This window comes from Acomys minous (genome assembly GCF_964271855.1).
Source record: "Acomys minous genome assembly, chromosome: 10".
NCBI lineage: Eukaryota > Metazoa > Chordata > Mammalia > Rodentia > Muridae > Acomys > Acomys minous.
This window is the reverse complement of record NC_140491.1, coordinates 25116107-25141603: the sequence shown is the minus strand read 5'-3', so window position 1 is coordinate 25141603 and position 25497 is coordinate 25116107. Positions and strand designations below refer to the sequence as shown.

General features: G+C 43.2%; 1 protein-coding gene across 1 annotated transcript; it reads left to right on the top strand.

Annotated features, from left to right (window-relative positions):
• Nucleotides 1-1545: 1545 nt before the first annotated feature.
• On the top strand, nucleotides 1546-25335 carry LOC311606913 (DNA-(apurinic or apyrimidinic site) endonuclease 2-like). Its single transcript, XM_084798302.1, has 2 exons — nucleotides 1546-4039; nucleotides 25148-25335. The coding sequence occupies exon 1, from the start codon at nucleotides 1933-1935 to the stop codon at nucleotides 3481-3483; it is 1551 nt and encodes a 516-aa protein (XP_084654428.1). The 5' UTR covers nucleotides 1546-1932; the 3' UTR covers nucleotides 3484-4039; nucleotides 25148-25335.
• The last annotated feature ends 162 nt before the right edge of the window (nucleotides 25336-25497 follow it).

Sequence of the window (25497 nt, the reverse complement as noted above, 5' to 3'; positions counted from 1 at the left end):
AAGAATGGCCTCTGACCCAGATCCTTGCCAGTCCAGCCTGCAACCTGGGCCTTCACATGAGACTCTTCCTGCCTCACTTTGAAGGTTGGTTACTGGACCTGGGATTTACTACTGTCATTGCTTAGGAGCACACTTTGGAAGTGGCTGCTGTGTGAGATACTACTGGATCTTCACATCCCCTTCCAAGTTGAAGCAGACAACTTGTAAGACACACCCAAGAAGACTCCTCTGAGGTCAAGCACTGAGTCAGTGGCGATCTCACAGGAGACAAAGCACAGAGTTTTCACATGATCCTGAAGAGGGCCCTCAGGAGTCACAGAGGTGGCTGGGGGTGCTAAATGTTCTTTCTTTGCTCCCCCATTCCTTTCTCACACTGCCTCTCAACCTTCCTAATCCTGTGACCCTTTAATACAGTTCCTCATGTTGTAGTGACCCCCCCAACCATAAAATTATTTTGTTGCTACTTCATAACTGCGGTTTTCCTACTGTTACGAATCGTAATGTAAATATCTGATATGCAGGATATCTAATATTTGACCCCACCAAAAGGTCATGACCTACAGGCTGAGAACCACTGCTGTATTGCCATAACACACTACCCTGAACCCTTTCTTCCTATAGCTCTGACTTTGAGCATCTCCACCATTAACTCTGCAGCCAGCTCCAGCCCTAAGGACTTGATAGCCAACATGCACCATAGACAGCCCGTGTCCTCTTCTTACGGGACTCCTGGATTACTGTTTGCTCATAGAGCTCCTATTTCCTCTTTCCAAACTTCATTTTGCTTTTAGCTTCATGAGCTTCTCTTGCCACATCTACTGTGTCTTCCATTCCAGCTGCTCAAAGGGTGTTGAAATCAGCTGACCCTACGTCCCTCTTCTAGTTTCCTTAGGTTCACCCTCTTCCTGTTGTGATGACTTTTGACTTTACAATATTTGATGCGTAGGTTAAAAGAGAGTTCTGAAATGGTAGGCTGAATGAGTGAAAGTGTGTGTATGTGTGTGTGTGTGTGTGTGTGTGTGTGTGTATGTGTGTGTGTATGTGTATCTGGCAATGTACAAGAAAAACTACCAGATATTTTGGAGGAATGCATATTTTTTTCCCTTTGGTTTTGTCTCAGGTTACTTTCCGTGTTGTTCCTTCATTGCCTTACAACAACCCAACTCAAGCTTGTGTGCTCTGAGATACAAAAGACAGCACAAGCCCCAGTGGCTCGCTTTATCTGAAAATAAATGCGCATGTTTTTAACTTGCGCATCTTGGGAAGACTCTACTAGGTTGACTGTTAATGTTAGGAAGATGACTGTTTTGGTTTTAGTAATAGTCTTTGGAAATCCATGTGTGACTAAACTTGATACATCAAGGGGACTTTTTTTTTTTTGGTTTTTCGAGACAGGGTTTCTCTGTGTAGCCTTGGCCATCCTGGACTCACTTTGTAGTCCAGGCTGGCCTCGAACTCACAGCAATCCGCCTGCCTCTGCCTCCCGAGTGCTGGGATTAAAGGCGTGCAAGGGGACTTTTAAATAGAGAAGAAAGGTAATAAGGATCTTTGACGTCCCGGCCAGTGTGCCCGCAGAAGAAAAGGACATAGATGCCTTTCTCATCACTCACTCCTCCCTAGTTTTTGGACATGAACTTGCTCTTTAGCCAAGTAGGTCTTAAACTCATTGCAATCCCCTACCTCAGACTCCTGAGTGTCGGAGTTCCAACTATGCATGGCCCACCTTTCCTTCCTCTTCGAGGTCTGCACTGCTCTTTCGGTTTCCACCATAGCTCGTCTCCCACCAAGGAGAACTGAACTTGAAGGGCCTATGTGGTTTGAGAGACGAGAGCGCCTGCGCGAAAGCTTGAGGAAGGTAGGAGCTAGTTAACTTCCGGGTAACAATTTGCTTATGCCTAAACATTCTTTGTGAAACAGTACAGTTTACCAAAGATGTTGCGTGTGGTAAGCTGGAACATCAATGGAATCCGGAGGCCCCTGCAAGGTCTGGGGTGCCAGGTACCCAGCAACTGTCCCATGGCCTTGCGACACATTTTGAACGAGCTGGATGCTGATATTGTCTGCCTCCAGGAGACCAAAGTAACCAGAGATGTGCTGACAGAGCCCTTGGCTGTTGTTGAGGGCTATAACTCGTATTTCAGCTTCAGCCGCAACCGGAGCGGCTATTCTGGTGTAGCCACTTTCTGTAAGGACAGTGTTATCCCAGTGGCTGCTGAAGAAGGCCTGAGTGGTCAGTTTGCCACCGGGCATGGGGATATCGGTTGCTATGGAAACATGAGTGAGTTCACCCAAGAGCAGCTCCGGGCTCTAGATAGTGAGGGTCGGGCTCTCCTTACCCAGCACAAGATCTGCACGTGGGAAGAGAAAGAGAAACCCTTGACTCTGATCAATGTGTACTGCCCCCGGGCGGATGCTGGCAAGCCTGAGCGGCTGACCTTTAAGATGCATTTCTATCGCCTGCTGCAGATCCGAGCAGAAGCTCTCCTGGCAGCCGGCAGCCATGTGATCATCCTGGGGGACCTGAATACAGCCCACCGTCCCATTGACCACTGGGATGCTGGTAGTCTGCAGTGTTTTGAAGAAGACCCGGGACGTAAGTGGATGGATGGCTTGCTCAGTAACCCGGAGTACCAGGCTGGGTCCCATGTCGGGCCTTTTATGGATAGCTACCGCTATTTCTATCCAAACCAGGAGAGGGCCTTCACCTGCTGGTCAGTGATCAGTGGTGCCCGCAGTCTCAACTATGGTACCCGACTTGACTACATACTAGGAAATAGGACTCTAATTATAGACAGCTTCCAAGCTGCCTTCCTGCTCCCTGAGGTGATGGGCTCTGACCACTGTCCTGTGGGAGCTGTCTTGAATGTGTCCTGTGTTCCAGCAAAACAGTGCCCAGCTCTGTGCACCCGTTTCTTCCCTGAGTTTGCAGGTACCCAGCTCAAGATTCTTGGCTTCCTAGTGCCTCACGAACAAGAACCCATGTCGGGGCAGCCAGTGCCGCAACTCAGCAATCAAGTCCAGGCCCAGAAACAACAAAAAGCCCAAGGCCTTAGGCCCTCATCTAGGCCTCAAAAGAATGTTTTCAGAAGACACCAGAAAACCCTGCTGAGTTACTTTCAGCCTTCTGCTAGCCTGTCCCAAACTTCTCCTGATGTGGGACTACCTAGACCGCCTCCACCAGCCACACTTCCAACCCCGAAGACTCTGGGGGAGGATGTGACAACCACAACGGTAGATGAGCAGGCCAAGGTTTCTGAGGTCAAAGACAAGAAGGAGGTACAGACCGTATTCTGGAAGTCTGTGCTGAGCGGACCCTCACCCATGCCCCTCTGCAGAGGCCACAAGGAGCCGTGTGTGATGCGGATTGTGAAGAAACCAGGACCCAACCTAGGTCGCCATTTCTACACGTGTGCCAGGCCGCGAGGTCCTCCCAATGACCCCTCCTCAAGCTGCAATTTCTTTCTCTGGAGTAGGCCCAGCTGAACCAACTGAGGCCTAGGGCTGTCTGGCCTGGTCACTCCCGCACAGGGTCTGAGGCAGGGTCCCTGCTTTTGAAGTTGCCTTTTCTCCTGAGGCCCCCTTTCTTCATCTGCTCTCTCTTCTCCTTTCCCAGCTTCCCTCTGAGACTTTCCTCCTCTCACACACCCCCCTTTCTTCCTCTTTGTCCACACAGGAACAAGCTGCCCAGGAAGTTGTAATTTTAAATTCCTGAATGCCCATAATGGGCAGTGTTATTTGTTCATAAGCAAAGTCTGTGTCTTTGTTTCAGTGTTAAAAAAAAAAAAAGTCTTCAGTTTGAGAATCCTGCAATGATGTATCTGTTCTCTGTGAAGAAAATTCACCTATACTCCTCTACAGATGATACAATGATAGAACAAAATGTGTAGTTCTTGCTAAGTGACACAATGTAAGCTAGCACTTAAAAGTTTGACTCAAAGAGCAGACCTACAGAGGAGAGAAGACTACCAATTAGTGCACCTGGCTCTCCACACAGTGTAGCCATCAGTCACCTCACTGCAACAGCAGAACTCGACTTTGGGTAACTATACATTTTCTAAATGCTATTTAGATTTTTATGGGTTCTCCAGAAGAGCAAGAAACAGAGTTGGGAGGCACCCAGGCAAAAAGTAACATCTCTAGTTACTCCACTGATAGGTGAAGTAAAAGAGTCTTTGCTTGCTCTCTAGACACTGGCCTATTCTTCAATTCTAAAAGAGTCAAAGACTATTTCTGGGAACAGAATTAATAGAAGTGGAGGGAAGGTGATGTGGGCCCTGATGCTTGCTTGCTTGCTGTTTCAATCTCAAAGTCTTTACATAGACTCTCTGATGTGAAGACCTGATATAGATAACTGTTTAGTGTAGGCTCTGACTCCCTCTTTTTAAAATGGGAGTCACATTGATAGCCACTGTCATGGTCAGCTCTGTCAACTTGACACTGCCTATCATTATATAAGAGAATGGAGAGCCTTACTTGAGCTACCTAGATCAGATTGGCCTGTGTGTGGGTATATTTGTGGGGACTATCTTGATCAATAATTGACGTGGGAGGGCCTACCCCACTGTGGGCAGCACCATTCCCTTGGTAGGTGGTCATGAACTGCATAAAACGCCAACTAGCATAACCCTATCTATGAACTAGCAAGCAGTGCCTTCTGTGGCTCTTTCACGCTTTTTTTTTTTTTTTTTTTTTTTTGCCTATGAGTTTCTTAGTTGAAGGTAATGCTGTATGGAATAACAAGCGAGCCAGCCTTCAGGTTACTGCCTTGAGCTTCTGCCTTGACTTCCCTCATTAATGGATTATAACCTGGAGTTGCGAAGTAAACCTTTCTTTCCACTAAGTTGTTTTAGGTTAGAGTATTTTATCACAGCAAAGGAATGGAAACTAAAAAATTTACCTGTTGCATTGTTTGGGGGCATGCTGCAGGAAGAAAAGAAATATGTAAATTCTTATAAAGCTTCTGGACACATGTGAAACTTTATTAATGCTGGTTTTTAGAAGGATGTTGGCATTGTATTTGCTCTGGAGAAAAATCCCTTGACAAGCAAGCTTGGGTTAGAAGCTGAGACCTTGACACCCTGGGACCCCAGGGCATGGTAACAGTAAAATGAAGAACTGGCTCTCTTGCCTAACACAAGAACTAATTACAATGTTTCACTAGCTTTGAGTCATCCTAATTGGTTAATTGGTTAATACTTTTCCACCCAAGGCAGAAAGATCCAGTGACAGTCTGAGAACATTTTCTTTAGAGTTGGCTCCATCTCAAGTGAGATTCCCTTCCAAATCCTTTGACAAAGACAAAGATGGAACCCCCTTTGGCTCCATGTCTAAGAATTTGAGATGTTGTTTCCTTTCCTCAAGACAATGAGGAGTTCCACAGACTGCCTTCATATTGTCAATCCTGTCCCTACTCTCCTGACCACAGCTGACCACTCTGACAATAGCAGAGGTCAGGTTGTTAGCTCACCTTGACAGAAATCTTCCTACCCTTTTCTTGACCATCAAGAAGGGTGACTAAGACCAATGATGGCAACTGAGAGAAGCCTGTGATCCGCCATTTCTTTGCAGCTCACTTTCACACCAAATTTAATGCTTCCTGACCTATTGTCTCACTTCCTCAATGCTCACTCCTGCTATCGTTCCCAGCATGCAATGTTCTCAGCCTGACCCTCTTGTCTGTAAAACTCATTGGTCAAGTAAGATCAAGTTTGGGTTCCATCCCACCTATATTATGTGACCTTGGCCAATGTGCTTAGTTTCTCTGGTCTCTGGCTTCATTAAGCAGTGCATGTTGCACATTTTGGGCCATAAGAATTGTAAAATGGCTGCTTTGATAAGTATTTCCAAGAGCTTGTTCTTTGTTGTCTTGCAGTGTGGAAAGTAAGAGTAAGAGTGAGAAGAGAGGCACCAGGGGGCAGCAGAGAGCTTTGTGCAGGGTGCATCGGTGTTAGTTTGAGGAGTCCAATGCTTCTACACCACAGCATGAAAGCTTTCTTCATCCTCTATAAAATTGTACGACACCGACCTTGAATGGATTCTGGGGTCAGAATAAGAGATGATAAAGACAGGGTAACTAATGTAAAACTTATAATCATTGACTAATACTGAAAAACATTGATGTCTCTCTTATGTTATTAAAAAGCCCTGAGGCCAGTGATTTGGGCAGGTAGGATCCTCCGAAACCCAGCTGCCTATTATTGCACTACTACAAGGTTGTCCTCTGTTTTCATGGACCAGAATGGCTTTCCAAGAATGACATCTGTGATCCAAGTAGCAGGAAGGAAGGGGAAGGGGGACAGAGAACCAAAGGGTAACTCTGCCTTGTCTCTTAAGGGAGCTTCTAGAAAGTTTCATGGAACACTTCTACTGATACCACTCACTAAAGCTCATGTGATTCCACCCAGCCACAGAGGAGGCTAAAGAATGGCTTTGTTTTCAATTAGATAAACATGTCATTGTCTGAGACAGCAGTGAGAATGGGTGACAGGGACAGGAATGGGTGACATAACAGCTAGGTTGACAGGCTCGTTGACTACTCAGTAAATACACACAAATGCCCTTTAGCACCATTATTATTACTATCCAGGTATATGCACTTGGTTCATACAGGGACTAGCAGAGGGAACAGTAGTCAATATACGATTAAATACATGAATTAGAGACCATCCTGGACAATGTAGAAGAATGGGTTTCAAAACAGAAACAAAGACAAAGCCCCAAATAACAACAATAAAAGCCCCAGAAGAATTAATAAATGTTTCCCTAGCATATTCAAGGCCCCAGTTTGATTCTTAGCACAAAAATAGATAGATAGATGGATAGACAGACAGACAGATAGATAGATAGATAGATAGATAGATAGACAAGCAGATACATAGATGATAAATAGAGGTATCATCATGAATGACTTCCGCTGGAGGACTCTGACCTCAGGATTCTTGCTCTCAGTCCCTGTGCTTATGAGGCAAGGTATACCCTACAAGCCATCCTCACAAAGGAGTCACCCAGGCATTTTTAAATTACCTGAAGGATCAATACAATTGTGTTAATTGTGTTCTTTTAAAATGGGACATATACTCTCTGGAATGACACCTGAGATCTTTATGGTTTAAAATAGTCTATCTTTTTAATTGAATATAAAATTCCATGTACAACAACAACAAAAAAATGATTTAGAAATACATTCTCAGAACAAATTATGTGGAAGGAAAATAGAGGTGGGACTAAATCAGAGAATGCACACATGAGAATGTATTTGTAAATGCAGATATTAATGTGGGAGCTGCTTCCTAAGATTGTTACACAAGAAAGACTCCAAAGGAAGACTCCAAAGGCACTAACCACCAGCTATGTGAGAAAGTGTGCATTCTAAATCACAAACTTTACAGCTAGGCAAAAACTGTTACCAAGTCCCTTCTGGTCAGCAGAGCCACCAGGACAGCATAGATGTGATATGCACCAGGGAGGGCAATTTAAGGGGGCATCTCTCTGGGGGCTGAACAAGTCTTCTAAGTGACTGTCACCGCCCTGCCAACATGTAGCTTTTGTGTGTGTGTGTTTATTCAAAAACCACAGTTGTTATCTTTATTATTTTGATGTCATCTTTAAGGATCTTGCATTGAATAATGGAATGTGTGTAGAGGTTTTTGGAATGTGTATATTTGTAGATAAAGGAATGGTAAAGGATGCTCAGAAGAAGCCTTGGTATCTGCAGAAAACTAAAAACTAAAAAAAAATCTAACAGTTACTTCTGTTGGAGAAATGCTAGTACAGTGATTCCAGAAAGCACAGTCTATAGGATGTGGTAAAGCCCTTAGATGCTGCCATAAGAAAACTGAATACTATGAGTATAATAACAGTGTCCAGTGACTTCTATCTAGGCGTTTGTGATTGTACACAAACTGATACACCGATTAATAAGCTAATGTATCTTCTGTCTTAACATTTCTTAAGAGAGTCGGACTGCTTTTTTATTTTTTTATTTTTTTAAAACATTTTTGCTCTCAAGTAAACAGCAATCTTGCAGGCAGATCTATGAGTTTGAGGCCAGCCTGGTCTCCAAAGTGAGTCCAAGAAAGTCAAAGCTGCACAGAGAAACCCTGTCTTAAAAAACAAAACAAATAAACACACAAAACAGCAATCCTCTCAAAGAAAGGGGAAAAAAAAGTCAAAGTCAGAAAGTGTAAGCAGGAGCTAGCTCTAGGTTATCTTTGGCTATACATTTAAGGCTAGCCTGTGTTACATGAGATCCCTTCCCAAACCAAGGAATAAATCCAAAAGAAACTGTTTTTTGATGGGCTCATGCTCCAGATGGCAGCAGTGATGATTTCTAAACTAAAACAGATGCCCCACACAGCAGTCTCCTGCAAGCCTCTCTACTCCCAATGACCACAGATGTGGAATATTTGGCAATGTTCCCACGGTGTTCAGCAGGACACAAGATGTTGGTGTCAATATAGGTGTCCAGTTCTTCCACTCAACTGCACTGTGGTTTCAAGTTTTGTGTTCTGCCTTCCCAGTGTTATGAACAATCTGACCATAATTTAGGCCCTTTAAGTATCAAATCAGCCGGGGCATAGACTACATCAAATTGCTCTGTGATTTCTCATCCAATACGCTACGGGTTTTATCCACCCAGTAGTTCAGGTTTATACCCAGCTTGCAATAGTGACCACCACTGCAGTATACAAACCGGCCAAAAGAAAGTCAGGTTAAGCCATGTGTGGATGGTACACACCTTTGGTCCCAGCACTTGGAAGGCAGAGGCAGGAAGATCTCTGTGACTTTGAGACCAGCCTGGTCAAGATGGCAAGTCTCAGAGCTGGTCCATATGGCAGCCAGAGCTATTAACCGTCTCCCCCAAAAGAAAGCTGGGTTGTCATCTTGCCACTGTAATAGTGTCATGTGCAACTGAAAGATTGTTTCTCACTCAGATCACAAAATCAAATCCATAACGTACATGGATGTCTCCAGTTGAGTAACCATTATGGATGTCTTTAGTCGATGAAAATTCTCAGGCATGAAAAGAGTGCTCTCACTTTACCATAACCAGCTAATCAGAATAGAAGTCATGTGCCCTGTGGTAAGCAGAGGGCCATCATGTGATTGTTTGCACCCACTCAAGGAATCTCAGTGACAATCCATTTGTCCTCCTCCTCAGCGGCTTCAAGAGGAATAAGTACCTTTCCTCAGGGTAGTGACTAGAAGTGCAAAATAAGTGCAGGTCCTTCACCTGTTGGATGTCATTGTGACATGGGGCTTCAGGTTGTTGTGAAGGAAAAGGCTGAGAAAGGGCACACAAAGGCCATTTTAACTATTTGACTTTCTCACATTTCAAACAGTAGGAGGGGCTGTTTCAATGACCAGACTATCTTAGAGCAGCAGCCCACATATGCCACAACTTGAGCTATCTGATAGAAAGCATTGGACTGAACACAGACAGGGTCACCAACTTGTGCCAATTTCTCATGACTGTTGTATCTTAGCACTGATGGTCCCATATTTAGGGAGCACGTTCAGTCAAGTGGAACAGCGAGTTATCTAACTTGAAGGCAGAGGTTGGTGTCAATTTCCCATTAACTGATGGGAATCTGGGTGTGTCACCTGGATTCTCCGAAGCTGCCATCTCTGTTGTGAGGATCACATGTGCCAACTGTGCCTGGGGTTGGTGAAGAGCTTGTGCTGAAATTCACATCTATTATAGACCTTCTGGTACCCAGAAAGGCCATACTCCCAGGAACTGTTCGGGTCCATCACTCAGTGAGGTCGGAGTCACTGCCCCTCAGGTATGTATAATCCAAAGTCTCCCTTTTTTTAAAAATTTAATCAAAGAAAATTCAGAGCCTTGCTAGTTTAAGATGTTGCCCAACCTGAGGCCTGGCATCTAGTTGTGCATATGAATGAACCTTGTGCTGGGTGCGGGACAGTTGTCTATGGTCTAGTTCTTAACGTATGCAGTGTCACATCAGAGAGACTCGCGAGATGGGATACTGATGCCCAGTCATTTTCAGAAAACTCCTGCTTCGAATTACAACACAGGTGTCACTTGATTTTCAAGAAAGCCAAGAGAAGCCAAGCCAAGTCCCAATGTGATGGAGGAAACTGACTTTCCATTTTCTGAGTCATAAAAGGTGCTGACCCGGCTCATGGGAGAGCCAAGACTTGGGAGCTCAGTCTGCTGAGGAAGTCTCCTGGTGTGCTGAAATTATTGAGATCAACATGGAAGGCCAGTTAGCCTGTTTCCCACGTGCTCTGCATTTTACTACATTTATTCACTGAAAACTCATAATGACTCTTCAACAAAAGCAACTAAGGTGAAAACCTGAAAAGACCTGAGTGGTTCTGAGCAGTTGAATTAGCCATGTGGGCTTGGGCGTGAGAACAGAGTGGAAAGGCAAACTCTGACTTTGAATTTGGTTTTGTGTGTGTGTGGGGGGGGGGCAGGGGCTGTTATTTATTGACCACGCCTAATAATGAATAACTGGGTACCATTCTGAGCACTTCTCAAATACTTTACATAGTTCTCACAAAAAATTGCTGTGGGGTAGGCCTTGTGACTAACATCAGCGTGTCACAGGGGAGGCCACTATGGTACAGAAAAAAACTGTTGCGTGATGGGAACATTAGAGCTAGCATAGGGCGGAACCCAGTGGCTTTGGGTTTGAAGTCTAAGACTTCTTAATCTGCACGATGCTTCCTGTTGCACTTAGGGCTGGCCATGTGGTATGTTATTTATGTAAGTCCGTGGTCATTTTCTGTCTCCTCTAATTAGAATGTAAGTTCTAAGAAGACAGGGGCTTCTGTTTGTTTTGTTCTGTTCTCTACTTCTAATTCGTACATAAGCTCTAGCGTGTACTAGGTGCTCAGTAAACATTTATGGGATGAATCAGTAAAGCAACTCATTAAACTACATTCTGAATAGCAGATAAGGCCCATGAGGGAGGTGTTAAGTTTCAAAGCTGGGACAAGCGGCTGAGGTGCCTATTACATGATCAAAATAGACCTGGAGTCCAGATTGTTCATTCTTCAATCCCTACCTGTTACAGGGCATGGCTGGCATACCCTGGCCTCTACCCTGAACTTCCTCCCGGAGGCTCTTCCCAATATAATTCAGACATCTTGGTTGCCTACTCTCTTTTGTTCTTTTTGCTCCCTTTGACCCTTTGACCTGCCTGCTGTACTTGGCTTCCCTGTCTCCCTTTCCCTCTCCTACACGTTTCAGGGTCAGGAGCACTCTGGGCTCTCCCAGATGCGTCTGCCTCTGCCCATGTTTTCCCACATATCTGTCATAAACTTTCTCCTCTGCTATACCTAGGAGCAGTCATGTCCTTTTCTTTTTATTTCTTTTTTTCATTCAGGAGGGGCTGTCCATTTGTGATGAAACTGTTAAGGTCTAGACAAGTGGTCTAAATTGGTCTCTCAGCAAGTGTTCATGAATTGGTGGATAAGATATATATATATATATCTTCTGTCAGACCTTCTGTCTGTCTCTTCTATCTATCATCTACCATCTATGTATCTCTCTATCTCTCTAATCAGTGAATGGATCATATGGCTTCTGAGACCCCTCTGCCCTTCATTCATGCATTCTTTCACTTCGCCTTTATTCCTTCACAGACATCTTGGAAAGAGTCGTTGGTGATCTGCCAAACACTAGCCTGCTGTCTAGCCCTTCGGTTCTAGTGAGTGACAATGAATTAAACCACAGTCAAGGGAGTATGCCAGTGAGAGCATCCAGTGGCTAAATCAACTGCATTGTGGGTTGAAAGGAACAAAAGCCACAGGAGGACCCAAACGACATGTAGACGATGAGAGAGACTCGGTAGGGATCTGCTTTACTCAATGTACACCGATTTATGTAGAAGATGTCAGCTACAAAAACACGTTCTCAGAGCATCCAAGATAATGTTTGACCATTTACATGGGCATTATGACCCAACCAGATGGACACCAAACTATAACCCACCATCAAACACAACCATCTCATTCTTGTCAAGGCTCAAGGGTGTAGATTACATGAGAAAACTGAAGGTGTGTGGACTTGAGTGATTCATGGTAAGACCAGCAAGGACCAGAGATGGAATTAGCACAGTTCAAAAACATATCTTTGAAAATGTATCATTTTATAAATCAATTTTGCTGTTGATGAGGTTCTGGGGAGGAGATGGGTCGGTCGATAAAGTGTTTGCTAGACAAACACGAAGACGTTTGGTCTTCAGCCAGGTAAAAATCCAGGAATGGTAGCAAATGCCTACAATCCCAGAACCAGGGAGGCAGAGACAAAGATTCCTAGGGCTTGCTGCCAGCCAATCTAGCCAAGTACAAGACTGTACCTCAAAAAATAAGGTGGAAATCAATAGAAAAAAGACACCTGATATTGACCTCTGGCCTTTGTATGCATGCGCACACATACATGTGTGCGCATGCATGCACACGTGCGCATGTACATGGTAGTGAACAAACAAAAAGAGTATGGATGACATTTGTGTTAGATTCTAGGATACAGAAGCCAAGGCTCTCATGTGGACTAACATCAAGCACTCCACGAGCTAATTCTGTTTCCCCAGACTGCAGCATCAGACTTGCTCCCTCCAGAACATCAGAGTCTTGGTATAGGGAATTGTATGTCTACATCTGGAGTATTTTAAACTCTGCTTACATTTCATCTTTTTATATTCTGGGTACATCACACATGCAAACATAAGTCGTAGGGCTATGGATTTAGTAGTGCGTGGCATCAAGCAGCACTGAGTCTAGTTGGTAATGACTCAGATGCAGAAACAAGTAAAGAACTGGTCATGGAGCCCCATGGGTAGGGTGGGGTGGGGGTATGGCCTCTGGTCCCCTGGATTCTGAATTCTTAAAATCTAGAACACTGTCGACCCCTTTCATAACCGGTATTCAACACGTGCTGAATGTCTTTGTTAGGACTGGCTACATGAAAACAGTGTGTCTTCCTTCACATCTGTACCTTCCATTAGACTGTGATCTCCTTATGGGCAGGCAAAGTCTTGACCTCGACCATCTGGTTTGAAATACTAGCTACTCCTCTTAAGTAGATGTGGGCAATGACCTCTGCACAGCTCAGGATCTTTTGCTGTGAAATGGTACTAATCAGAGAGTCCAGCCACACAGCCATTGCAAGGACCAGTGAGATGATGAAATGAAAATAATCAGCGGAGTGCTGGCCGCATACAAACTCTCGGTGGGCAGTAACTACTGCATTGTTAAAGTCAGCACTGGTTTCTGCCTTTCTGGCACACAACATACCCCCCCCCCCAATAAGTAATCGTGGATATACAAACAGGTGAATGAGCACACTTATATGGGGTTACTGACAAAGCAGGTCATGATAAGGCTTTTTGATAATCTCTTTATTACTTCGCCTCATCTCACTATTAAGTTCCCCTCAAGGCCAACCTAGTTAAACCCTGGGGGGCAGGACATTAGAATGTGACAGTGTTCACGTTTCATTCTGTTGCAGTGACAAAAACTCTCTTGCCAAAAGGAACACTGGGGAGCACAGGATTTATTTGGCTTACAACTCCATAGAGATAAAGTCCATCATGGAGAAGGGACCGAAGCAGAGACATGAAGCTGGTCTGGGAGTTAGGTGGCACAGAGATCACATCTGAAGTGCACACAGGAAGCAGAGACTCTAGAAAGTCAGGCCAAGCTATACAACCTCAAAGCCCATTCCTAGTGGCATATATCCTCTGGCCAAGTTCCACTTATTAAAGACTCCATAACCTTTCATAACCTTCCCCCAGAGCTCCACCAACTGGGGACAAAGTATCCAAATACATGAGCTTATAGAGGGCATTTCTCATTCAAACCACCACAGGCAGTGAGGGTACAGTCATCCCATAATCCTTTCCTTGTTTGTTTTCAGCTACTGACTAGGTTGCTCATATCTCCCACATGATTCTGGGGGCCTATGAGAATGTAGGAAATTCCTCCAAGCTTGAAGAGAAAAAGGGCAACCTCTCCATCTCCTATACAGGCAGTCACTCTGCATTCAACACCTACTCCAAAGACAGCCATTGGGGGAGTTGGGGTTGATGTAGCCCTTTGTGGGACAGGTCAATGCTCTGCAGGTAATCCCAGCTTAAGATGGTTCAATTTATGGGTCCTTTGGCTTCACAATGGTGTAAAAGTGATGTGCACTCAGGAGAAACTGTGCTTCCACTTTGGAATTTTCATGTTTTCCTGGGCTGTTGATAAGAGTTATGGTGGTCTCAGGATAAAACAACAGTGAGGCCAGTTCCCAGTCAGCCATACTGTCACAATGGGAAACAACCCATCTTCACTTCACAATAAGAACACGGGGGACTCTGAGTTGTCATTGAGGTCAACTGGCTTTGAGATTGGTGGGAAAGCCTGCTGTGTGGCTTTGGGCAAGTCACTTCACTTCTCTAGGGCTTAAATTTTAATCTAATGAAGGAGAGAGGCAGGATGAGTTCTTGGGTCCTTCCTGTGTGAAGATTTTGATCATTGTCAACCCATGAATTCAATGGATTGTTGACCAGCAAATATGGAAAGGTTTTTTTGTTTTTTCTGCAAGGGCTTATAGGATAGAAGAAGAATCAATAAATGCAAACTCCACAAAAGAAGAAGCCACACTAGACCCCAAAAAGAGCCCCCCCCCCATGTGCACTATCAAAGGACTGACACACTTAGCCCCCGGTCTTGTTCCCACCTCTATCTAATGATGCAACCCCGGGCACAATAGCCACGCTCCCTCACAGGACAATCACCATGTGCAGCTCCTTATGGGAAACTGCAGCAGCCTTGAGCATAATGAGCACTATTAATTTCCAGAACCCTTGCTAGGGTTTTTAATCTCAAGATTGAGAAAGGTCAGAAAAACTGTGTAACAGAGAGTCAGTCAGCCCTCTGGGCTTCTCAGTTCTGATTTCCCTCCATAGTTATACCAGGTTCCATTAGAGCAGATAGTGCCATCCAGGACATGGCATGGCATGGCATGGCATGGACTCAGAATAACTAGTCTTGTCTCATCATGTGGAAGGCATCCACACTATCTTGGCCTTCCCTTGGCTGGACAGAAACTCATTATCAACTAAAAAGCTTCTAGAAAAGCTAATGAACTTCTGTCAAGACTGTTCATTAGGTTTGCAAGACAGATACAGTAAAATCTACTTTCTCATGCCAACAGCAACAACAACAACAACAACAACAACAACAACAACAACAACAACAAAAAAGGACAAAACAAGTACACATTGGAAAATGCAATAGCACCCTGTCTGTTTAGCCTTAGGTTGACAATTTCCATCATTTTTCTCTCTCTAAAGACCAGAGCAAATGTATATTTGAATGGACAAGGAGCAAAGTAGAATAGGCGGTTATAATTTTTGCATGTCGGTTTTCAGATTGGTCTAAGAAAATATGTCAGAATATTCGAAGACTGGTCACAAGCTGCCAAGCCCAGGCTACACCTTTTTGCTGTCTACGGCATCCTTGTAAAAGACCTAGGCTGAGCAACACCTGTTCCCTCTGCCGTTAGCCTGAGGTTGATGGGAAGCAGCCACATCTGGTTTTCCCAGCCTCCGCATGCAAATGATGCGTTACAAATAACAGGCTGTTTCCCAGAGAGTTACTGACAAGCCTGTATATTCCAAACCCAGGAACACCCCAAGCTTGCTCTTCCACCTGTGCTGCGATGATGTCTTGTTTTTATGGGTCCTCGCCCTTTTTGGAACTTAGAGATCATTCAGGGCACATGTCCTACAATAACAGCAAAATATGTCTAGTGAGACGTGGTGGCTGGATCTACTTATGTGAGATTGATCTCTAGGGCCATTCTCATAACTTTACCCCTAAAATACAAAATAGAATTTGGCAAGGTTTCTAAAAAGAGGCATGGGCAGAGTGAGACATCTCTCCTCATCACTTTTGGGGTTTGGGTGTGATGACTAATCCAACGCCTGGGAAAACGTAGGAACCCCTCCAAAAAAACCAGTTTATTTATTTTGTCCTTAGGCAGTTATGAATATATATGTATATATATATATGTACTTGCTTTTAATATGTGTTGGTATGTGTGTCTATATGTGCATATGTGTTTATGAGTGCTGGTGCTCATGGAACCCAGAGGTTTTGAACCCCGGGGAGCTGGAGTTCCAGGCAGTTGTGAGCTTCCCAATGAGTGCAGAACAAGCTCAGGTCCTTTGAATAGCATCATGTGCTCTTTAGCCCTGAGCCACCTCTCCAGGGCCCTGAGTTTCTATTTTTTATAAATATCCCCTTAGCTACAATTCAGAGCATGCAAACTGTTTTGTAACCTGCTTTATAACATGCACCTCAAAATTACAAGCCAAACTGGGGTTCTTGTCTTAAAGCAGAACCCACACAAGTTTTTCATGACTTTAAACAATTGAGTTTTTAGGTGAGATTCCCCAGGGAATAGACTTTTAGGAGATCTGAGTCCAATAGGGATCATTTTTCTTTCCTTCTGCAAGGCAGGCACGAAACAACTTAGAAAAATATATTCACAAAGGATATCCAAAAACTAAGAGTTGGGGGTGGGGACAGTTGAAAAAGCATGGAGTCCCGACTCCAATCCCCAGATGTATGATTCACGTGGTCCCTGACAAACATAAGAACAAGGCATGATGCTGAAGGAAGAAGCACGCTGCCTTCAATGGCTAAAACTCTGGGTCCTGATAAGATTCTCAGAACTAAAAATCTTCTTGGGGTCTCACAGCATTATTGACACAAAGTAAAGGTCAACTTCAGGGCCCTACAATCACTTTGTAGTAAAACAGAGAGTTGTTTATACTTTAAACAGGCCAAAGTGAGAGCCTTCCTTCATATGATCAGTATTGGGAAGGATGAGCACTTTTAAGTCCTACTGATGCAGGCTTCCTTGGTCCTAAGGAACACTGAGTGTTCATTTACCATTGTTGTCTTTAGCCAGGAAAGGATGGCACACACATTTAATCCCAGCACCAGCCTGGTCTACAGAGTGAGCTCCAGGACAGCCAGGGCTACACAGAGAAACCTTGTCTCAAAAACAAAAATTGTTGTCTTTATATATGGATTTTGTCTTGGTGTATCCAGTGACATCTGTTCAGTTTAAATGGTGTCCAGTTGAGTGAGGAGATGTAAGAACAGCTTTTTGGTTTGCTAACATTGGAATACATGATTGAGAAGGCAGGGAGCTTCTCTGGGTTTGTGTTGAGAGGTCTCTCCTTTGGCCCCAATTGCACCAGGACCTCCCTCCTTCCCTCTCTCTTCATTAGGAGCTTAAATATTCATCTTGAGACAGTACCCACCACCAATTAGGAAACCTCCAAGACAACAGTACCCAAAGCTGGAAAATCTGCAGAAAATTCTGGTTGCTCCTAGTTACCCTTACATCTATTACGCACATTTAGATCTCTATTCCTTAATTTCACTTCCAGTTTAGTACTTAAACAATCATGTATGAGAACGTACTAGTCAGTCTCTTTAGCGAGAGTTTCCACTTTCCCTTGCTTATTGCCTCGAAGCTAAACACTGTGAGTGGTCACTTAACAACAGGATACAGCTGCCCTCGCAGCACAGTGAGGATGACAGGCATTCCCTTGCTGGTTCTCTGCATGTTTAGAATCCCAAAGGCTGTTTGTGCTTCAGGACTGTGGTCCTCACAGCACAAAGCTGAGTGCACCTTTGGTAGATTTCCAACCTGTAGTACTAACTGTAGGATGACAGTTTATTCTTCACCTGCCTATCTTCCTTGGCTATTTCCAACCTGGGAGCTATTTCTTGGAATAACGGAGCCTCTTATTAAAAACAAAGAAAGAAACAAATGAAACTCACAGGGGAAAACCCTGGAAATCCGGGAGAGACCCAGTGTACAAAAGGCATTCATAGTGTCTCTACTCAATGACCATAGTTTATATGTTTTATTTTAGAATAAGAAAAAAATAAAATGTTTTTCCTCTTTATAAACTAGCTTCCAATCATGAAAAATCCAGAAATGTATAATGAAAATAAAACTGTAAAGGTACCCCATTGTTGGTATTTATTACTATTTTTCTATGGGATTAAAAAAAAAATCATTCTTACAAAACTAGGGTCACACTACACACAATCTTCTGCTTGATTTTTTTTTTAAATGCCAGTCAGTGCTCTCATCCAAGTTCATAGATGTGCATGAGTAAAACTCGGTTTCAAGACCTTGGGACACATCATCTTACACACCTCCCAGTCCTTTTCACATGGACAGAGGTTGATGTCTTCAGCCCTTCCGTCATGTCTCATAACAGAGAGTGCCTTGGTGTTTACAGTGGAGCTGCAGATCAAGAGAGCCGCCTACAGTCAATAATCCTGGGGCTGGGGACGTATGTCAAATGTATTACATGTGCAAAGTCCCAGGTTTGATGCCCAGCGCTGAATAACTGGGCATGGCCTGTCATCTGAGCCCACAGCGGCTAGCGGCTAGAAGATCACAAAGGACAAGAGCAGCCTGAAGTATGTGAACCCTTAAGGAAGGGAGACTCTAACATCTCCATCTTTAAAGAGGTGCTTCGATTAAAGTGGTGCCACATGGATGCCACTCATGCAATGTGCCTGGTTTCCTCAGAAGAAGGAAGCAATCAGGCCATAGATGTGTGTGAAGATGAGGTAAAAACCCAGGGAGACGACTTCCAGCTATAAGCCCCAGGAGGGAGACCTCAAACAAAGCAACACAACACCAAACAGAACAAAAACTGAATGTCGACCCTACTCACCACAAATGTGGGTTTTTATATTTCAGTATTATAAGAAGACAATTAGGGCTGGAGAGATGGCTCAGTGGGTAAGAGCACTGCATGCTCTTCCAAAGGTCCTGAGTTCAATCCCCAGCGACCACATGGTGGCTCACAGCCATGTATAATGTAATGTGATATGATGCCCTCTTCTGGCCTGAAGGTGTACATGCAGGCAGAACACTGTATACATAATAAATAAATAAATCTTAAAAAAAAAAAAAAAGAAGACAATTATTGTTGTTTTAAGCACCCACTCTGTGGTACTTTGTTACAGTGTTCTAGCAGCATGGTGCACTGCCCGTTGCTCAAAGAGGAAGAAGAACAGCTTCTTAAGTCTTCACAAGAATCAGCTGAAATCCTCATAGTGGCTCCTTGAAGTTACCCCTCCCTCCCTGGTGTTTGAATGAGGACCAGCTTCCATAGGCTCCTGTATTGAAAATTTGATCTTCCATTGACAGCACTGTTCTGGAAAGCTACGGAACATAGGATGTAGAGCCTTGATGGAGGAAGTACAACACTGGGTGTAGGCTTTGAGAACTTATAACCTCACCTCACTTCCAGTTCACTCTCTCTGCTTTTTGTGCACTTCCTGAGATGGCTGCCATTGCCATCCCTGGGGTGTCCTTTTTAAGGATAGACATGAATGCCAATGACAGATAACAGCCTGTCACGCACTCTGGGGGAGAACTCAGCCCTATGGGACGGAGTAGTCTTTTTTTTTCCCCCCTTGCAATTTTCTATAGGAAGTGAGATGGGTAGGAGATTGGAAAGTTTTCTTTGGCAGTTGGATTTGCTAGCTGTAACCAGTGAGTGTTCACTAACAGAATGTTAGGGGACCAGTAGAAATCTCTCCTCAGCTGCTAGAGCTAGGAAGGCAAGAATCTCCAAACGAATTACTATAGTCTTGGAATTCAATTTAGTTTAGTTTTCAAAATTGTCACGGTTCAACCAGACCAGGAGAATTTCCCAAAATGGCCTGACCATAGCTAACCGGATGCAAGTTTTGTCACTCAAAGAAAGAGGCACCGAAGACCAGTGTGAACTCTTTCTCCTGTCTTTTAGAGCATAAAAGCATAAGATGGCATGGAACACGAAGCATCTTGTGCCCTCGAGTGAAGATACTGCAAAACCAAACCAAACCAAATCAAACCAAAATGAAACAAAACAAAACAAACAACAAACAAAAACCCTTTACCAGCTTGTGGGTGTGTCCCATGAGTAAATATGAATAGTAAATTTAAAGCTGTTGAAGGCATAAAGTTTGCTTAGGACTATATTCGGAGCTAGCCATCCTGATGGGTAAACAAGATAAACAGAGATGACAGTAAACATGTGAGGAAACTCCATAGAGTAAAATGTAGACACCCAGACCGGAAGAAAAATATCTGGAGGACAATCAACAAAAGATGAAAACTTAAGCAAAAAGCTGATATATTTAAATATAGAAAAACAAAACAATAACAATATACGGTGGTGATGGCTAATACTGTCAACTTGTCAGAGACAAAACATGTCTGTGAGAAGGTTTTGAGATTGACTTGAGGCAAGAAGACCTATTGGAAAAGGGTACAGCACCATTCTTCGGACTGGGGTGTAAGATTGAATTAGAAGGAGCGCTGAGCCCCCAGCATTCCATTCTCTGCCTGTGGACAGAATACGGCCAACCACCTCTCACTGCTGACACCAAGATGGATGGTGCATCCAGTTGTTAGTCAAAGTAAACTTTTTCTTTTTTGAGGTGCTTTTGTTGTGTGTTTGGCCACAATAATGGGAAAAGCACGACCACAGCTGACTGTAGAAAGAAAACACAGTTAGACAAAATATGGAGTTGGAAGTAAAGACAATATTATAAAAGTATAAAAGTTCAGTGGAAGGAGTAAAGGATCCTTAGGTAAGTTAGGAAGAGAAGGCATGGGAAGCGAGGCAGAGAAGGAAATGACAGGATCAAAGCAGCAAGGCTTCAAGAAAACAGTAACACTTCCAGAAAATGAGGAGGAAGAAAACACAGATAAAGGAGGAAAAACATTTTTCTGAACAGAAAGACTTGAAGTCTAAAGAGGCCCCAGATGGAGAGGAAATGAACATTGGGCAAAGTACAGCACTGAAGTTCCAGAGAGCGGAGAACACAGAAGGTGGGAGGAACCTGACCTCCCCGCTTCGAGAACCTCAAGGTCTTTTTCAACCAACAGAATTGAGCTTTCACTTTACTCATTGAGGCAGAAGACAAAGGGCCACCCATTCCTCCCCTTCCCCCTGTCCCCCAAATCAAGAAAGAACTGAGTGAAGGCAGGGTGCGCCCCATCGTCAGGGCTGCTGCTTCTGTTGACGGTTTGTTTTTGCTCTTGGAACACTTTTTTTTTTTTTTTTTTTTGGCAAGAAACCAGTTTACCTTGCAACACTTGTTACCAAGGACACATTTATTGCTCTCATTCATTTTATAGCATCTGGATTTACCTGCCTTTAAGAATGAAAGGCTGAACAGTATAGTTTTCTGTAGACTGGCACAGGCTTCTAATGTTAGGGTGTGACTTCCTGTGCTCTGCCCCCATCTCCCTTGGGGATAATGGGACCAGTGCCATTCAGGCACTATTCGACCAATAAGAGTGAAATAAACTGTGATTGAATAATGGGATTTCATGGAGAAGGAAACAAACATCCAGAGAAATGAAAGAGCATGACATAGCCTCACAGGTACAAAAAAAATTATAAATATATATATATACACACATGCCAATGTTCTTTTTTTTCCTTGTAATGTTTTTATTAATTCTTTGAGGATTTCGTGTCTTTTAAGCACATTCTAAGTATTTTTCCTTGTTTTTAATTTGCTTATTTTGCAGAGTACCCTATGGAAATTCAACCCATGCATATAATATTTAGTAAGCACATCAGGCTAAATGGGAGGGAGGGAAGAATGGGAGGATACAAGGGATGGGATAACCATTAAGATGTAACAAGAATAAATTAATTTTTAAAAAGAAAAAAAAAGAAGTACTCTCACTTCTTCAGCCATTGATAATTTTTTGTAAGTTGGAAACTAAAAGCTGAGAGTCTTACAGTGGGTGTCAATACCACAGCATCTCTCGAGTCTAATTTCCTACTCCTCCAGCTTAGACCCATTGCTTTCCATGCTCACCTGTTCTAGCATTGTTTAAAAGCTCAACTTCAAAATCTCCTCTGAGATTAAAGGATTCTTAGTTGTAAGACCCTGTAAAATTTTTTTTTAAATTCTCATCCTTATCCAATACACAATACTAAAAAGTAAATATTTCTATCCCAAAAGGGAGAGAGAGGAAAATAGCCAAGAAAGATTAGACTAAGTTAAAAAAAAAAAGCCTAGAATGGTGAACACCAAATTCTGTAGCACCATGCTCACCATCTGGGGTCTGCTGTGACATATGTTATGAGCCCCAATGGGCCTTGGCACTCTGGCCTCTAAGTTCTTGCTATTTCTAGCTCGCATGGCCTGTCTATCGGGCTATATGTATTCAATTCTCATGGGGTCCGTTAGCAGATGTTCCACATTCCTAATATTTTCCACTACCCCGGAACCTCCATTACAATGTCGTCTTCATCCTGACAGATCTCTTGCCATTATAGACTCGGGAGCTGTCTGCAGAGATTCTGACCCTGCTTTGTATTGCCTGGCCTATTGGCTTTGAATCTTAATGGCGGTCTCCATGATGGTTTAACTCATGCATTCCACATACCCATAAACCCAGCATCACATGAATGATGCTAAAGTCCATCCACCAATTGGTCCCTTGAATCAACACGGAAGCATCATTTGAAAGCTTGGGAAGCTAAACCTAGGACAATACCTTTCTAGATATTCATCTGTGGGCAGGGTTTTCTGTTTGCTCTCTCTCCTCATGGGGAAATCCTTCAAATGAGTTTATAGAATTGCATCCTGGAGCTGAGTCGCAGCGTATATTCATTGCTCTCTCTTCCTGACTGTAAAGGTGATGTGAGCAGCTGCTTCAAGCTTGTGCTGCCTTGACTCCCCTGCCACAATGGACTGCATCTTTGAGCTATGAGTCAGAATAAACCCTTTCTCCTTTGAGCTGCTTTTGTCAGGGCATTTTATCATGGCAATGGAAGACAAACTAAGACAGTTGCCTTCTAATTATGGAGACTGATATTTCCATTCATAATAGTGGTATAGAGTGTCCTTTCAATTTTTAAGTTCACTTTGTTTTAAGACTTAGAATTTTTCTTTTCTTTTTTTCTTCGCTTTAGAACTCCAAAGCCAAACTATTTAGGAAGACAAATATAAAAAAGACTTGTTTCTAATCTGCCCTGTTTCATCTTCTTCCCTCCTATACCTATAGGTAAATATATATCATATATGAAGAATCCAGAGTATGCCACAAAGCCTATGTATGTACATATACACACCTTTTACAGATGTATGCAAGGGATACATAGATATGCGCACAGACACACACAGATACACACATGTAGTCATCCCTCCTTGGTTCCAGTCAATGCATGGACACCAACATACATACATGTTCAACTCAACTCCCTTATTTAAAACTCCAGTGTTTATATAGGATGCACATTCACCTTTCTATATACTATGGTTCTACCCTACATTACTTGTAATAACCTAATAAAATACCAATTGTTGTCATATTGAGTATCAAGGGACTAATTAGAAAAATGTCTATACATTTTTGATTTGTCAGTAGGTTGGGGACTCTCAGACATGAAAGGCTGATTGGGGTGTGGGGAAGTAACTTACTACGTAGAGGTGAGCATATCAAGACAGAGACAAGCCTCATTAATTTTTGATGAGTGTAACACTAGACCTTTTTGCTTCTGCATGCCATGCACAAACAGTTCTCGTTGCCAGTCATTCAGGATGGTTTCATTTATTTTCTGACAAGTCCATAACAAATTTTTTTATGCACAAGGCATTCTTATCTATAGTGCACATACCCTATATGTGATTTTTAAGGAGTGGGATTTCTGGATTAAAGGCTAGATGTCACTATAACTTTGGAAGATATTATGAAACTTTTCTCATACCAATGGTATCATTTTCTCATTATCACCAGGGACAAGTGAATAAAGAAGGATTTTCTTTTAAAGTAAACTTATTTTTGAGTTGTGCACTGATAGATGTGTGCACATATGTGCAGGTGCACATCCGTGTGTGTGTGTGTGTGTGTGTGTGTAGGCCAAAAATCAATTACTCTCTATCTTATTTGTTGACTTGTCTGTTTAGAACAAGGTCTTCAATGAGCCCAAAGCTCCCGGGAGCCAGCTAGACTAAACAGCCACAAGCCCCAGGGATCCTCCCTGCCTCTCCTATGCTGAGATTACTGATACACACCACTACAACCAGCTAATTTTTAAACAGGTGCTAAAGTCAAGACCTCATGCGTTTGCAGCAATAACATTAGTGACTGAGGGTTCTCCTCAGCAGCTCCTCCTCTCCCCCCCAAGTAAACTTATTTGTAGTTTTAAAAATGAAGATTCTCTCAAAAAAAAAAAAAAAAAAAAAAAGAAGAAGATTCTCTCTATAAAAATTTTTAAAGTATATAATAGCCAGGAAGAATTTGGACTTTAGCAAGACCATGCAGGTGATAAGGGAAACTACTTGTTCACAGAACAATGCAAGCAGGTCAGTTGTATAATCTAAATAAGCCTCCTGGTATAATTATCTGTTCTTGTATTACTAATTATCCTCTTGTTCGATGAGGACTGTTCACCCACACTGCAGTTCAGATCTCAAAATCTTTCCTACATCAGATCTCAATGCTCATTCAATCACTGCTCTTAACTGCCTGGAACACCAGGGCACTACAGGCACACTGAGGGACACCGTGGTACATGAAAAGAAAAGACACTGTTTATTGTGGGTTAACTTCACTAACAGCAACAACGAGCCACTGCGTAGCAGTACTTGTCAAACACACAGTGGCATGTGCTTGTGCTAATAACTGCAAATACTGCAGGGCAAACTTCCTATCCACACTGCTTCAAAACTATCATTGTATAAACTCAATTAACCTCCACAGAGAATTTATAAGGAAAATGTGTTCAGTATTTCTCACCTGGAGACAACTAAAGGCATCATGAGTTTGAGTATCTTGCTTTTGGTCTCAGAAACAGAAGTATAGGACTTGATTCTGATCCTCCACAGTACTTTGACCCTGGACATTCCTGAAAAGTAGGCAAAGACAGTCTTACTAGTATGTCTTTTACCGACATGCAAATTTGCTTCAAGGATTCACCTAGCATCCTATCAGCCAATGAGTAGAAGAGCTAATGACTATTTCTTCTTGTGATGTCAGCCTTGCTGTTCATGCTGGTGTGTCTGCCACACTCTTTCAATGTGATAAAACTAACCACATATCAATTATACTTTCCTTTCCTAGGATGAAGATGGTTCTCAATGCAGAAAAACAATCACTGGAAAGTCCCAGGTTTAAGGAATAAGTACCCAGTCTGGCTTTGTCATCTATCTGCCTGGCTATCATCTGGCTGTCCTGGAACTATTTTTGTGGACCAGACTGGCATTGAACTCACTGAGACTGCCTGCCTCTGCCTCCCAAATGCTGTAATTAAAGGCATGCACTACCACCCCCAGGCCCAGTCTGACTTAAAAAAAAAAAAAGATTTATTCATTCATTTATTTGTTATGCATGACAGAGGAGGGCACCAGATCTCACTATAGATAGCTATAAACCACCATGTAGTTGCTGGGAATTGAACTCAGGACCTCTGG